This window comes from Podarcis raffonei, chromosome 1, assembly GCF_027172205.1.
Source record: "Podarcis raffonei isolate rPodRaf1 chromosome 1, rPodRaf1.pri, whole genome shotgun sequence".
NCBI lineage: Eukaryota > Metazoa > Chordata > Lepidosauria > Squamata > Lacertidae > Podarcis > Podarcis raffonei.
In genome coordinates, this window is record NC_070602.1 from 52,425,108 (window position 1) to 52,441,160 (window position 16,053).

A 16,053-nucleotide genomic window follows, 5' to 3' on the forward strand; every position below is an offset into this window, starting at 1 on the left:
AGTTAGTGTAATGGGCAAACTTTATTTTAAACACAGGATGAATTTGTTGGGCTTTAATCTAAAATCAGCTGTGTATACAGTCATTTATGTAGATAAGGACAAAAAACGGGCTCCCGTTCTCTGCTAAATATAAGATTATAAAGATGTTGTAAGTTTGTCTTAGATGTCCGTCTGACACGAGATATACTCTTAGCAGAAAGGAAGGAAGGAAGGGATCAATATGTTTAATGAGAGAACTGTACCAGGGCTTTGCTGATCCTGAAAACAGGTTAGCACAGGCTGACTGCAAAGCTTGTTCTTTAAGTCTGTACTTCTCTGCTAGAAGTAACTGAGCCTCAGTGTCATCAGCCCAGTATAGTGGAACACTCTGGCCATAGAGATTCAGCAGGCACCTTCTGCTTCAACTAATAAATGCCTACTGAAAACACTTCTATTCTATCAGGCTTATTAAGAATACATCTTTCCATAAAAGCCATCTGATTTTAACTTTTTTTATACGGTTTCCATTGCACAGTTTTATGTGCAGTTGTTGCAAACCACTTTGATATTTTCTTTATGAATTCGTGGTATATAAAGATTGTCATAAATAAAATAATAAATAAAATAAAATTGCTGCTCCTCTTGGCACTAATCTGTTGCATCCTGCAAATAGAAACACATTGACTCACAGGAAAAAAATCCATTCAGCAGTGCACTGATTATAACCACACATGTTGTGGCTGGATGTCAAACTGCAATTATTGCAGAGAACAGCCAAGGACTTGATTAAAAATTGGCTAGCTGGTAATTTGGCTCAGCTTGTCTCAAATAGGGAGCACACAATACCCAAAAGCACTTAATGGAATCACACTATACAATTAGTTGCATTTCCCCAGCCTCTCGCTGTTTCTTCTTTTTTAGCATTTGCTAGTACTATACAGGCAAACAGGTCAAGACAGACTTTAATTACATCCAAGGAGGGTTAAATAATTAAATGAGTAGTTTCTCCAAGTGCCCAAGACTCCGATTTTAATAAAGCAAAGAACCCTTGCAGGAGTATCAGGAAAGTTTAGTCATCCAACAGACATCTTGATCATAGGTACCACTTAGCTAGTCCAATCGGGGCATTTCTGTAGTCTGCAAAGTCTTGTGCACACATGGTTATTTGGGTTGAGCACTGCTGCAGAAAGAAGCACCCCATCCCACTGTACAGCGGGCTCTGAGTTTGTTCAGATTTCAGCTGTAAACCAATGTCTTCCCCTACGCCTTTGGTAGAGCTACCAGCTACCACCTGGTACTGTTGTGGGAAGCAGATTAAGTGATTCAGATTCAATTTGGTTTTGATGCAATAAAGGGTTGTTATCTTAGAAATAGAATTAACATGACAATCGAGTTTGGGATATCTTTGGAGAGAGGTAGAACAGTCTTTATAAAAAGGGTTCTTGTTATATTCTTTCTGAAATATTAGATGCCAGTTCTGCTGTTAGGATACAGCTGCTCCCGCCCGCACTCAACTTAAAAAACAGATCCCCCAGATTCTGAATCCAAATACTTACAAAGAAAAGGAGGTTGAAGAGGAAAAGGAAGTACTTTGTGACTTTCAGGCAGCCAGACCCCATCTTCTCTTTTTTATAGAACCTGGGTGGAAAACAGACAGCCATATGAGCATATATTCTTTACAGCATCACAACTTGACTGTGGTCTGGAAATTTTAAGAAATATTTTACCAGAATCTCCCCTCCCACACCACCCCCTCAGAAAGCAAAGCATTTCAACAGAATGCTTCTCTGACGAGTTGTTTCCTTAGCAGGGGAGATTATACAGGGGTTTTTTTCAGGCAGAACTCAGTTCCAGCACATCTCAAGTGTGCACCATTGCCATTATAAGAGAACAAGTGAAGCGTTCATTGTGAGTTCCGGCACCTCTTTTTCTAGAAAAACCACACTGGGGAAATATATATATGTATAGCTTTGTCTTATTAACTATTTTTGCCAGTTCGAGTCTGTAGTTCACCAAACTAGCCCCATCCATCAAAGGAACCACTTTCCATCTGGTTGGTTGGCTACTGAAAGAACAAAATGTTGGTCAAAAGGAGCCTTTGGCCTGGAGCACCAGGGCTCTTCTGATCTCTTCAGTGAAGCACCATCTGCACCTCAGGTACAGATATTTCAGAGCCAGTTCAGAAACCTCCTTATATTGGAGACACCGGAGATTAAGGATACTTCCACATGAGGCATTTACTGTGGAATGTTTGGAACCCCATGCTCTGTTCACTACTTTTTTCAGGACACTGGCAGGACACCATCGTGAAATCACCTTCCTCCCATATTTTCTCCCTTTACTTTCTGTTTCTTTTAGGAACTCAGAAAAAAAACACAACTTCACTCACACACAAACACACAGCTGTGCAATCTTCCCAAGCGTAGATCAGTCATAGTGAAACAACCTCACAGATTTTCAGGTGGACAGCATTTTCTGTATTGGTCATTCTAGCCATTTCCTTTATCTATGGTCTGTCATTCTCGTAGAGGAGTGAACTCACAGTTTAACCTTTTCCCTTCTAGGTGGCATTGCCTTTCAGTCAGTTTCTGTCGCCTAAATTGCAGCCACCAGCAAGGTCCTTAATCTTGGGACTACAGCAGCAGGGTGTCCTTAATCCCTTTCTCCCTCAGATAATGGCCTAAATGAAGCCATCTTTCCCCTCAACATTAAGTCCTAGAGAAAGGGGCAGTGCCCATTTAGGTACAAGACCCGTTTTAGGTACAAGGCTTATCTGCTTGTGGCAGATAAGCACCAGCCATGTGCCTCTATGCTAGCCACATCTGGAAGCCACCAATATTGGGTCTCATATATGGTCCTTCATGTAGCGCGCGCGCACACACACTACTAGTTTACATGATCCCATAGAAGAAATAGCAGTGGCAGCCTCAAGAAAACTATATTTGACAGCAATCACAAGCTAGTCAGCCTTTTGCTCACCATTAAACATGGGTGTGTGAAACATAGGCATAGCCAGGGGGGCGGGAGACAGCTGCCCCCCCATCAAGTAAAACAATAGAAATACTTAACTAACTGGCCAATCATGCCAATCTTGTGCCCCCCCCCAAGTCCCATGCTATGAAACAGAAGATATTTCACTTGGAGTTACATCTCTGGTGGCTAAAAGCTTCTGAATGACAATATCACCCAAGATTCTTTACCAGAGTTGCCCATATTTAGCAGAGGGGAATTGGGAATTCTGCAGAAATCAAATATAGAAGCCACTGTCTAGTTTAACACCTGGAGCTAATTCTAAATATGCAAACTATTTTAATAAGACAAGAGATATTTAAACACCAGGTGTGCAATCCAAAAGGGAGCATTAATAGTGCTGCAAAGACAGAAAAGGCTTGGAAATGTTCCACTTTGGACAGAAGTCCAAGAAAAGAATTCTGCTTTGCCCTGTTCTGGCCTGCTGTACTTTACCATCACCAATATAAGCAGATATGTCTGGGCATGAGTATGCAGAAGGAGAAAGCTTTTTAGGAAATGGAAGAATTGATGGCATGCGAACATATTGCAGTATCTTATATCAATACTTTCAGGTAGGAACAAGAATTGGTGGGTAGGGGGAGCCAAAGAGATATTGTGTGCTTGCCTCACCTATCCTAGTGGAGACTTTCACTTTCCTCAATGAGTTGTTGCCTCCTCCAATACAGGAAGCAAGGTGACAATTCTCATAAAAACTAGTGTCGAATAAATAGCATTTGACAACATCCTTAATGATCTTATCTCACAATGCAACAGGAAATAGGTTGGACAGACTTAAGAGCTGCCTGCAGAAGATCTACTCAGAGCTTTCTCACAGTGGGATTGCATTCAGCAAAGGGCAACAGAACAGAGCAAGTTATTCTGTTTCCAGTCTAAAGCCTGCTTTTAATCTTATTAGGATATTTAGGTCAGTACTGAGATCAGGGTGGAAGTGGAGCATCATTCTAAACGGATAGCTCTCGCCAACCAGCAGCAGTTCTCAAAAAATTATCAGTTCTGCGGGGGAGAAGAGATGCTGCTTCCTTTGGAAAACTAATGTTAGAAAATGGATGTTTGGTCCTGAAACTGTGAGGAATGTGTGCCCGTTCTTCCATCATGTCCTGAGCGGAAGCCCCAGGACCTCACAAGCCTGCTGAGAGTCACCCTTAACTCAATAGGATATTAAGAAGCTGACTTCAGCACTTGGGAACAAAGAAAGCTACCTTAGACCTCAGTCAAACTATTTGTCCATCTAGCCCAATATTATCTGCTCCTTATGGGTGGCAGATATCTTTCCACAACCACCTCCTACGCAAACCTTTTTAAGCAAGGGTGCACCAGAGGATCTGACCTGGACTGTACTACTGAGCTGCAGAATCTATCAAGAGATTCTCTTTAAAAGTAGAAGGGTCATCCATCAAAAGCATCATGGAAGTCAGTTCAAGACTGCCCCAGGTGCACTTGCTGGAAGACATTATTCGGGAAATACCTCCACTGTGGAGTAGGGGTGGAAGGCAGGACTCTTGGCTTGCTGACAAAGGTAGTCCCATATTGGATCAATACGGTGTACTTCACAACACTGAAAGCACCCTTTCGTTGTTCAAGCACATGCCTAAACAGCACTATTCTCAATTGCATGCCCATGGCTGTGTGGCAGGGTTAACAAAAAAACTGCATTTATTAGTATGTTGCACATATGGATGCCACAAAACAGAAGCTATTCCAGCAGACTGCAGCAGAGGGAGAGATGGGAAGGAAGGCCATTCCATTGGTTCTGCTGAAACAACAGATAGATTTGGCTCCTCTTCCCTCTGAATGGTTCCCAATCTACCTGGCTATTGGTGCTCAAGTTTGCCTTTACCCCTCTTCTCTCCTCGCCCCTTTTTTCCTTGTGTGATTGTTTCATTTTCATTGATTGTCTGTTAAGCCCGCTCCAGTAGCCTTCTGGCTAAAGGATGGGGCAAAAAGGCTTTAAATAAATAAATAAAAGTTACGCATGAGAAGCAGACAAATACAAAATGCAATTTACGCTGACGAGCTGCAGATATTCAGAGAGCATGCTTTTCTTCCTATGAGAAATTGCCAGAGTGGGAAAGGAATGAGGGCTATCCTCAGAATTGGCATTCAGATCAGAGCAAATGTAGTTGATCAGTTTTTCCCTTCAGGAACTTTTTTTTAACAAACACAAGGATTAGAGCTAGATCTTTGGGGCCAAGCTCACAGACAGTTATAAGTGGTAACTCCAGACATCTTCTACACTTTGAGAGTGGTCCTTTCTTCAAGTGTTTACCCACCCTCACCTTATTCCTTCTCTAAACAGAAAAAAAGTTTTTCCTACAGCTTTCCAATGCTATGATGTACGGTAGCTATTGAGCATTATTTTCTTGCCGAAGGGATATAGTCATAAAATTAAAATATACACCGTCACGTTTAAGAGAGAGGAGGTTTAGCAGAGATATACATGCAGAACATTCTCTTAGTTTATAAATAAAACAGGCTTCCCCTTGTTTTGTTTTTTAAATCTAAGAAGAAAAAGAGTCTATTCACAAGGTTTCAAACACATTATTAGAGCTGGGTGAAATTTCCCTGCAATCACAGAACAAAAATCAGTCATAGAATAAGAATTCCATGTCCATACAGGCAGTGATGTGCAGAAAACTTTCCACAGAAAAATGTGCAAGGTCCATTTAGGGGAGAAGATTTGAGAGAGCAGCATACATCCAAAATCCTAGGGGGCTACAGGAAGCTACTTTATGCTAAGTCAGACCATTGGTGAGGATTGCCTACACCAACTTTTGCCAACCTGATGCCCTCCAGATGCTTTGAATGGCCACTCCCCCCCAGCCCCCCCCATGTCATGCTTGATGGGGGTTGGGAGGAGGTGTGGTCCTAAACATCTGAAGGGCACCAGGTCAGAGAAGGCTAGTCTACAGTGACTGGCAGTGGCTCTCCAGGGTTAGAGGCAGAGGACATTCCTAGTGCTACCTGGAAAGATCAGGGATTGAACCCAGTACCCTTTGCATGCAAAGCAGATGCTCAGCCCTTTTGTCCATTCTCAGAGTTGAAGCAATAAGCAAAAATGTAGTAAACCAAAAGTAAGTAATACAGTTAGACTGGGAGGGGGAGAGAAGCACTAATAAAATTTCATCTATCAGTTTAAAGATTGGGAATATAAAGTGCTACCTGAAGGAAGAGTCTCCACCCCCATCATTCAGCTCTGACAATAAGGTCCAGCTCCAAGGGCCTTCTGTTGCTTCCCTCCCTATGAGAAGTGAGGTTCCTTCAGGAAGAGGGCCTTCTTGGTAGTGGTGCCCGTCCTTTGGAAAGCCCTCCCATCAGATGTCAAGGAAATAAACAGCTATCTGACTTTTAGAAGACATCTGAAGGCAGCCCTGTTTAGGGAAGCTTTTAATGTTTGAAGTTTTATTCTGTTTAATATTATTATTAATAATATTCTGTTGTGAAACCCAGCCAGATGGGCGGGGTATAAAATTGTTGTTGTTGTTGTTGTTGTTGTTGTTGTTGTTGTTGTTGTTGTTGTTGTTGTTGTAATTCCAGAGCTGTTTTAGCGAGAGAAACCAGTTTTAAGAGGCATATTTATTTCATTTCAGCTAACCAGCATTGCCTTTGTATGCCCACAATTCTTCTAACTGGAAGCTGCACCAAAGATATTTCACCTGGAAAGGCAGAGCATCAGCTAAGGATTTTCCCTCTCCTAATCAAACTTGGCAGAAGGAGGAAGGAGCCATTGTGTCTGTGCAGCCTACTGGCAATCAATTAAAAACAATTGACAGGTTTGAAGCAGATGAATAAAGCTTTGATCTCAGATCAGTTAAGAATTTTTTTTTAGCCTTGTGAATTCTGATAGGTACAGATAAGTTCTTGGAGTAGTCAGTCAGCCTGCCTTGCCAGTACAGGTATTTTCTAATTGCCGGCATTTCAAAAAGCACATCTTCTTTCATCCAAGAACTTAAATAAGAGAGGAAAGAAGCGCAACTAGGGTAAGTTATTTTTCCTAGCAAGGCTGGTACGTAGTGCAACCAAGGGAGTGCTATTTATAAAAGCAAGATTACTTGAGGTTCCTGACTTGAACCTGTTTTAACAGACTTGTATATTGTACATTTTAATTATGGATTTCGTAGAATTGTAGAGTTGGGAGTATTTTTCAAATGATGTGATGAAATTGTTTTGCTGTGTGTTTTAACTATGTGCAGCTATGTTTTTATAATCGGTTTTACACTTGTAAACTGCTCAGAAGGCGTTTTGACAAGTCAGTTGTAGAGATATAAATAAATAAGGAATCTTGATAAACTAAGCAGACTTTGCTGGCCCCAGATTCCGGAATCCACTATGCAGAAGCAGAAAGGAAGGTGGCAACAGACTACTTTGCCTGGAACAGTGAAAAGGTCATTTAAAGGATTCCAACTTTAGGCTTCTCTTAACAAGGTCTCTGGAGAGAAGGATTATTGAAAGCAGTGAACCTAACCACTGGAAATTCATACAAGCAAGCAAGGTCTTAGGTCAGTGGTTTACAATCAGCATGCCATGGCACCCTGGGGTGCCTTGAATAATGGCCAAGGGTGCCGCAGGCAACACTGACCTCTGTCCCTCTTTCCTTCCCTCCCTCCTCTGCTGCCTTCTGGCACCTCTGCCTCCCAAAGGCTTGCACAGATGTTTGTTGCAGCAGCCCTGGCTACAAGCTCCCCAGACAAATGGTACCTCTGGGGCTGGCCAAGGGGTGCTGGCTGCCAGGAGCTGAGGTGGCCTCAAAGTAAGCAAGCAAGTAGGTGAGGGAGCCCAGCCAGCCAGGCCACCAGCCTCTGATGTTGGGAATGGACGGACAAGTGGGAGGCTGAGCAGGCAAGCCAGCAGGTGCCTTTCTTGTGCTTACTGTGTGCTAGGCCTGCCTGGGAGCTGAGTGCCCAGTGCTGAAGGGGAGCCTTTCAGTCATGCAGGCTTAACAGCACCTGCTGCTGCCACTGCTGCCTCCCAAGGTAAGGTGCTGGCCTCACATTCACCTTTGGCCGTTGGGCCGGCTGCGGGCATCCTCTTCCGAGGCCCCTGTGGGGCAGTGTGAGGAGACCCCTCTCTTTGGGGCAGCAGAGACCAAAGGCGCAGCAGTGGCTGCTGGAGGACTCCCAAGGAGAGGGGAGAGGAGAGGAGGCTGAGGGAATACTCCACAAGGGAGGGAGTTTGAAAAAGGGACCACAGGCAAGGGGAGACATAACTGGGCTCCTGATCCCCACAGGGGTGCCGCAGAAAGAATGTAGTTGGTCAAGGGAGCCGTGGACTCAAAAAGGTTGTAAACCTCTGTCTTAGGTGTTCCTAAACAGTGGTATTCTTGTTAAGGGCAGCGGGAGGAAAACTTGTACTCATTTAGTATAGTTCTGTAATGTGACCCCAAGTAGTCATTCAGCAGAGCCCTGTAACATGAGCTTAAGTAGCCTTCCCTTTGGCCGAAAGATACCTGAATAAAGGCCGGTACACCACATTCCACTATCCTACTTCTTCCCCCAGCCCAAAAAAACTTATACAAGGGAAAGAGCTGTAAAAATGTACTATGGGAAAGAGAAAGAAAGCTGTGAGGAAATTCACTGCTTCTCTTCTCACTGGGAAAAGGATGATTTTCAAAAGCCCCTTCTGACCCTCCTCCTTACAAACCACCTCTGGGGAAACCTATTAAACCAAGCCACAACAAGCTCCAATCAGTATTCCCATCTTCTGTTTGCAGCGTTAATTGACAACCCCCAACTCCTTCAACGCACACAAATAGAAAAGCTCAACTTCTGAGCTTCACATACAGACCCTATTTTGCAAGAACTGCCGCACATAGTATGTCACTAGGGTTCAGTTCACTTTCACGAGCATAAACCTCATGCTAATAGAGTTAAAGGCCTGAAGGAGTCAGCACTTCCATGACCAACACACATGACCTCTGGTCCACAGCTGATAAGTGGTGTTATGCTAAGAATGAAGCTTCTGCTAGTAGAATGGTTGTTATATGAGTGGCTGGCACCAATGGGTATCACCCTAAATTTATAGGAATCATCCAAAAAAATCTACCCTGTCCCATATAGAATTTTACCTGTTTTCAGTCATTATGAATTTTGGTATTTATTTGATTTGATTCAAATGAGGTACATATGTAGGCCTGAGTCTCAACATTCACAGCTTGTCACCCCGATTAGATATTCTGGCCTAGTCAGACAATACACAACATTATTTTAGGAAGCCGGCATAACACAACTACAATAACAGAGAATGCAGCATGTGATGCCATTCTGAAGTTCAGGTCTAACAGCATTTACTGCATTCCTGTTGGCATTCCTCAGACATTTGGGTGGTTCAAGGTATATTCACCCGAACATAGCTATAATTTCAAAAGTCCTCATAGTGACACAGAGCTTCTTCACTTTGTAGCACTGCTGTGCCCGCACTGGGTCTGACAGTGGCAAAATGAGTCAAGAGCAACACACAGGTTTGTACGGGCTTATTGCCAAGATCTAGTAGCAGAAATAGTATCCTTTGAGAACAGACTTCCGGCCTCCTTCCTTTGCTGAAATAGAGAACAACTTCAGACTGGATCAGAGACATGGCTATAGAACTGCCCCTGCTGGAGCCACATTACAATGGTACCTCGGGTTAAGAACTTAATTCGTTCTGGAGGTCCGCTCTTAACCTGAAACTGTTCTTAACATGAGGTACCACTTTAACTAATGAGGCCTCCCCACTGCTGCCATGCCGCCGCTGTGCAATTTCTGTTCTCATCCTGAAGCAAAGTTCTTAACCCGAGGTACTACTTCCGGGTTAGCGGAATCTGTAACCTGCGGAATCTGTAACCTGAAGCATCTGTAACCCGAGGTACCACTGTAGTTTACTGTGAGCATGTAGCATTGCTGGGGGGAGGTGGGCAGGCTGACCAACATGATAACCATCCATTGCTCATCTCTTCCCCATGTCTCCTGCTTCTTCCATGCGCCACAGGCACCCAGTCTTACCCTATGCTTGTTTTTGCACAGAACTTCCACCTGATTCAACGGAACATCTCCCATGTGACAATACAGACAACAGCAGCCTTTCTTCTTCATCATCGCTAATACCTCATGCTTTGTCAAGCAGCAAGAGGACGAAAACATGGGTTGTGCCTTCCCTGCTCCACTGCTCAGAATTTGTGGCTCTCTTTGCTTTCTTGCAGGTTTGTCATTTTCTGGGCTGGAGCTACTCTCAAAGAGTGACTAATGTCTGCACGCACAGTTACAGAAGGTCAGTCAGGTGGGAGGTAAGAAGAAGGCAAAGGAAAATCTCCAACAGTTGCTTCCTGCTTTCTATAAACTACTAGAAAATGTCACAAAGGCTGATGTATGGTCCCAACATTATGCACCTGGGGATGGAGCCATAAGAATTTACCTGCCATGTAAACAAATTGAACAGTCTCTCAAGTGCCCTCTCATTCACTGCCCTCTTTCTCTCAGGCCAACACAGGCGCAGTTTTGTGGGTACACTTCATCACAACAGGGGGTGGCCAACCCACAGGCTTTGAGGGCAGAGACGTTAGAAGCTGATGAATAATCCCCATTGAGATCTCTGCCTCACATCCACCATGTAAAAGCCTAAGGAAAGCCATGCTAGATCAGCTAGAGGCCTATCTAGCCCAGCATTCTGTTCTCACAGTAGCCAACTAGATGCACTGTGTCCAACTAAATACCGATTTGAGTGCAACAGCATTCTTCTGCTCATGATCCCCAGCAACAACTGTTCAATAGATGTATGTGGAATGACCATAGAATGGCCTTTCTCATTCCAACAGAGCAAGTTCCATATGTTTTAAGAAATGGAGCAAGTCTTGTTCCTGGGTTAAACGGATTAAATGAGGTGAAAACCATTGGAAGTTCCTCCATTGAGGCAGGAAGACAATACAGATTTGTTCGGTCATGTGTCCTATTATAGTCAACCAGTGTTAGAAACCCAGATATATGATCTAATCTAATTGCCAAATGGCACCTCAAACCTGGGTCATGGTTGCCACAATGGAATGTCTAGATGCCTTTTTTTGCAATGGAGGTGGTTGTTGTTGTTTGTTTCATTTCTATACCACTTTATATTTTAAAGAACAAATCTCAAAGTGGTTTACAACACATTAAAACATCAAACGAAACAACCCAGAATTAAACAAATTCAAGCTTCAAAGAAAATATTTCAGATCCTTCTCTAGATGGCATTTTACTTTCCACAATCGCCTACCTGGCATCTAGAGATCTCCACGTGGTCTCAACTGGATCCACACCAGTTGCAAAACGTGTCTGGTGCCTGGCTAATTTCTAAGACTGTTCAGCCAACCAATAGAAATGTTGAGTCAAATCAACAGGTCAGATAAGACAGCAATCTATGCTTGGGTGTGTTTTTAAAAGCTTATAAAAACTGCAGTACCATTTTAGACGAGGCATCCCAACCGCCTTCTCTCACTTACACAGGAGGGAGTGCCTCTAAGGCAGGGGTGCCCAACCTGCACCCCTTGGCCTAATTTCATGCAGGTAGCAAGGAACAGATTGTGGAAAGTGGGTGGCAGAAAGAAAGGAGGGAGCCCCCTCCACATTTTGCTCAGGCTCTAGCAAACTACCCCTGAGCAAATACAGCTCTTGATAAACCCTGATCAAACCTGCCAGTGGCAACGTATGCATACTTCATCTAAGAACTGCAAGTTTAGGCTGATCGTCCAAGTCATGGGTAGGCAAACTAAGGCCCAGGGAACGGATCCGGCCCAATCACCTTTTAAATCCGGCCCGAGGACGGTCCGGGAATCAGCATGTTTTTACATGAGTAGAATGTGTCCTTTTATTTAAAATGCATCTCTGGGTTATTTGTGGGGCATAGGAATTTGTTCATATTTCCCCCCCCCAAAAAAAAATATAGTCCACAAGATCTGAGGGACAGTGGACCGGGCCCCCTGCTGAAAAAGTTTGCTGACCCCTGGCCAAGTGATAATGGCATCAATAAAGGCTTGCAGTCCCATTCACATTTTGCTTGGGAGCAAGTGCCATTAGCATCCACGGAAGCTTACTCCCAGGAAACAGGCACTAGAGATTGCACTGTAAGCTGATCCTACACTAGGGAGCTATTTGATTTTGAGTAAGCTAGAGATAAAGAGCAAGCAGCACGGGTGAAGATGAAGGGGATCAATAAGAAGCAGCTAATGGCGCTGCAGCATATTAAGTGACTTAGCACTGCTATTTCACCTCCAAGTACTGCAACACAAAGCCATTTTTTTAAAGAACTACTGGAGAGAGAGCACCAGAGGGAGAGGTATGCTGCTCTGTTTCATAAGCATGCTACACCTTCCTATTACCTGCAGGGTGCTAATGAGCAGTGGCAGAATTAATGACCCTTTTGTTTACTAACAGCAGTCAGCACATTCCCTAGAGGCCATCTTCCGTGAAGACTCCAGCTAGCGATCAGGTTAAGTTTGTCACCTATACTCAACTGGGTGTGCAGGGTCAACTTTAACATTATCTAAGGGCGATGGATTTATGCAGCTGCAGCACGTTGCTGTTTTGTAATTAAAAGTGTGCCTGACACGGTTATTTCATCACCTACCAACCCAAGAGCGCAACAAGGCCTAGCTTGAGAAGTCAGCTGCAAAGCAAAACTGTAAGGCTAAAAGATTGAAGCAGCTCTTGACAATTATGAAGCTGGAGATTTTTCTAATAATAATGTACATCTTCTCTAGGAGGGTCTAACCAGCTTTTTTACTACCCTACTGGGGCAATAGGTTTTAGTTTCTAAAATCAGAATGTCCTGCCAGCACTAATGATACATGGAAGAAAAGGTAAAAGACCAGCACAGGCAGTTAATCCTGGGATTATTTCAGATTGCAGCTGCTGCAGGGTGTCTCGTTTGTTATTTATCCAATAGCCTTACACAAAAACTTATTTTGTCATCTCACTGCATAACTCAGGCACTTTTCAGGGATTATTCACCCAGTTTATCTCTCTTGGTGAAACCAACTTGGGATAGCTTTGACCTTCCCCTGTCATTGCAATCACCTGTAAACCTCTTGTTTCACACATATTCTTCATGCAGCCCTAGGGCTGCATAAATCCAAAGTGATTTAACTGTGTGGAGTGGCTGTCAGAATGCTATTATTACAGACTAGCTTCACTACCTAGTAAAACATGTTTGTTAAATTTAACAAGTATTGTATTTACAAATTGCCACTCACCAGAGACTAACAGACTCTACTTTGCAACCTTTTCAGGCACTAGTAAAGTCAGACTTGAGGTAAATTGAATCGGTTACACAACTGCTTTGGCATACAGCAATTTTGCAAGGTGCTTTTTTATTTTTTTGCTTCTTTTTGTCTCTGAATTAAGAACAAAAGATGTGGAAGTGTCAAAATACAGCTAGCAGCTTAAGAGGAACATTCACCAACTAGTTCAGTGTGATTGGGGATTCAAGATTGGAAACTATGTTTTAACATCTCAAAAGACTGTCACTTCCAAAAAGTCATTAATGAACATGTTTTTTAGTGCAAAGGAAGCACATTTCTGAAAAGGTGCAGCCTAACAGAAGTGTCATATAGATTCAAAGATTTGTTCCTATCACATCTACTTTGGCACTGCAGTTCAGGTCCCTCAAATGTTGCCTTTGTGGGTTATTACAAGTCTGTTCTCCTATTCGGACTGGAGGGCAAAGCGCCACATGGTCTACTCATTTCAGCAGCAATTCTTTCAGAAAGTTTCATTATGAGAAGGGCCAGCATAAATTTATACAGATCTCAATTTACATGCATAAAAGCAATACTAGTGAAGTCATCTTGGTGGAATTGGTTCCAATAGAATGCAGGGGGGGCAGCAATGATTTCATAATATGCTATCTGCCGTCAATCACAGAACACCAGGGCAGCTCAGTCTCCAGTGGGGAAAAGGAAGTCAGTGCCACGCAGAGACAAATGTCTTCTTGTTCAACCCAGCCTGCTCCTTACGAAGTTATGTACAAGCGTGCTTGAGATATCCTGCCGAAGACTGAAATCCACCCACACTCAAAAAACCTGTTATCCCCTAGCACTGCATGCTAGCAACTCACCTGGTTACACATATGCAGAGCAAATAAAAAGACATCCCAGAGCCATTAGTCTTGAACAACAGATGCCACAACTTTCTTTCCATTGAACCAGGGATAGCCAAATAGCACAGATCCCAAAGGAACTCTATCTGGTTCCCAGTGTCCCTACCAAATTTCAAATGAGGCATCTTAAAGTGTTGCTCTGTTTCACTTGGTATCAAAGCAGTGATTCTTCATGTGTACTTTAGCTACTGTACATTAGCACCACACATAAGCAGTCATGGTTTCCACCCACCCAAGAATTCTGGGAGCTGTAGTTGTTAGAGGATCTTTATTCTCATTCCTGAACTACAATTCCCAGAGTTCCCTAAGAAGAGGGGTTGATTGCTAAGTCACCCTGGGAATTGGAGCTGTGGGAGCATAGGTGTCTCCTAACAACTCTGAGCACCCTTAAACTACATTTTCAAGAATTATTTTGGGGGAAGCCATGACTGAAGTGGTATCATAGTGCTTAAAATGTATAGTCTGAATGTGTGTTCTTACACTTTCTGCTCATTCTCATCATTCTGGCAAAGAAAGACAACAGACTGCCAATTTTTGGGGAGGCAATATCACTCTACAGCTCATCTACCCCTATGGTATATTGGGTTATAACAAGGTGGTGCCAGCTTCACTATATTAAAATAGACCATGTGAAAGAGAGGCAGACACAGCGGAATTCTCCAGAATAGTGTAGAGTGAATATATATAATTGAGGAGAAAAGAGGCAGGCTAGAATAAAAACTGGGGGAAGATTTTGATATATGGTAGCTTGACTGATGACGGTCACTTTCCCTACAGGCAGATTTGCAAGCCCAGTGGAACAGAGTCAGATAAGCCATAAGAATCTAGAAATGCAAGCCCCTGCTTTCTTTACAGAAAATGTCTTCAGACCACAACACAAGCCACAAAGTTATCTATGCTATATTCTCTAGGAGATTTGATTCATATCTAATAAATATTGTAGGCATTTTTCATTGTTAAAATGCTTTGAGATGTCTTTATGAGAAGAGATTATAAACCAATGGACAACACGGTATAAAAGCCAAATCAGAGCAGCCTTTCCTAGATTTGCTCCTGGCTTCTCCAGTTATTCCTTCTTTAAAACTAAAAAAAAGGGACATCTGGCATCCTTAACTGTACACAATGTGCTTCTGCCGCCAGTTCAATGTTCAAGGCTCCAGAGCGTCTCCACATGACACAAATTGTACTGTAAAGTTTAAAGCTGCACATTAAATGCCAGCCCTGTTGGTTGCTCAATGTGGTTATAGTATTTGCACATACCTTGGCGTCCTGTCACTGAAATAGACAAACCGCAACACAAACCTCCAGAGGTGCTACTGCAGAAGACAGGGGTTTAAGTCCAACCAAGGACAGAAGTAAAGGAGACTTTCTATCCTGCACAACCTAGGTAATTCAGTCTAGATAATTCAGCAAATTAACCTCATGGCTTGAGAGGACATGAGAGCAGTGCAGGGCTGTTAGTTTAAAGTAAAAAAAAGGTAAAGGACCCCTGGACGGTTAAGTCCAGTCAAAGGCGACCATGGGGTTGTGCAGCTCATCTTGCTTTCAGGTCGAGGGAGCCAGTGTTCGTCCACAGACAGCTTTCTGGGTCATGTGGCCAGCATGACTAAACAGCTTCTGGCGCAACGGAACACCGTGACAGAAACCAGAGTGCATGGATATGCTGTTTACCTTTGTGCCGCTGCGGTACCTATTTATCTACTTGTACTGACGTGCTTTCAAACTGCTAGGTTGGCAGAAGCTGGGACAGAGCAACAGGAGCTCACCTCATCGTGGGGATTCGATCTGCCAACCTTCTGATTGGCAAGCCCAAGAGGCTCAGTGGTTTAGATCACAGCGCCACCCGTGTCCCTTGTTAGTTTAAAACATCTGCTAAAGGCTTAGATGTGGTCAGAGCATTCGACTTTTGGAAATAACTAATTTGTTCTCTCCATTGCTTATTGC

The 16,053-nt window shown here is 43.3% G+C and overlaps 1 protein-coding gene across 4 annotated transcripts in view; it reads right to left on the reverse strand.

The window, feature by feature from the left end:
- Window positions 1-16,053, reverse strand: part of CD82 (CD82 molecule) — a 65,422-nt gene that overhangs the window by 30,924 nt on the left and 18,445 nt on the right. For 3 of the 4 annotated variants that reach the window (XM_053387471.1, XM_053387464.1, XM_053387460.1), the window contains one exon: window positions 1,536-1,617. The exons of the other annotated variant lie outside the window; for it this stretch is intronic. In XM_053387471.1, the coding sequence (XP_053243446.1) occupies window positions 1,536-1,598 (63 nt within the window). In that variant the 5' untranslated portion in view covers window positions 1,599-1,617. The remainder of the gene's footprint in view (window positions 1-1,535; window positions 1,618-16,053) is intronic. 4 annotated transcript variants of the gene reach the window in all.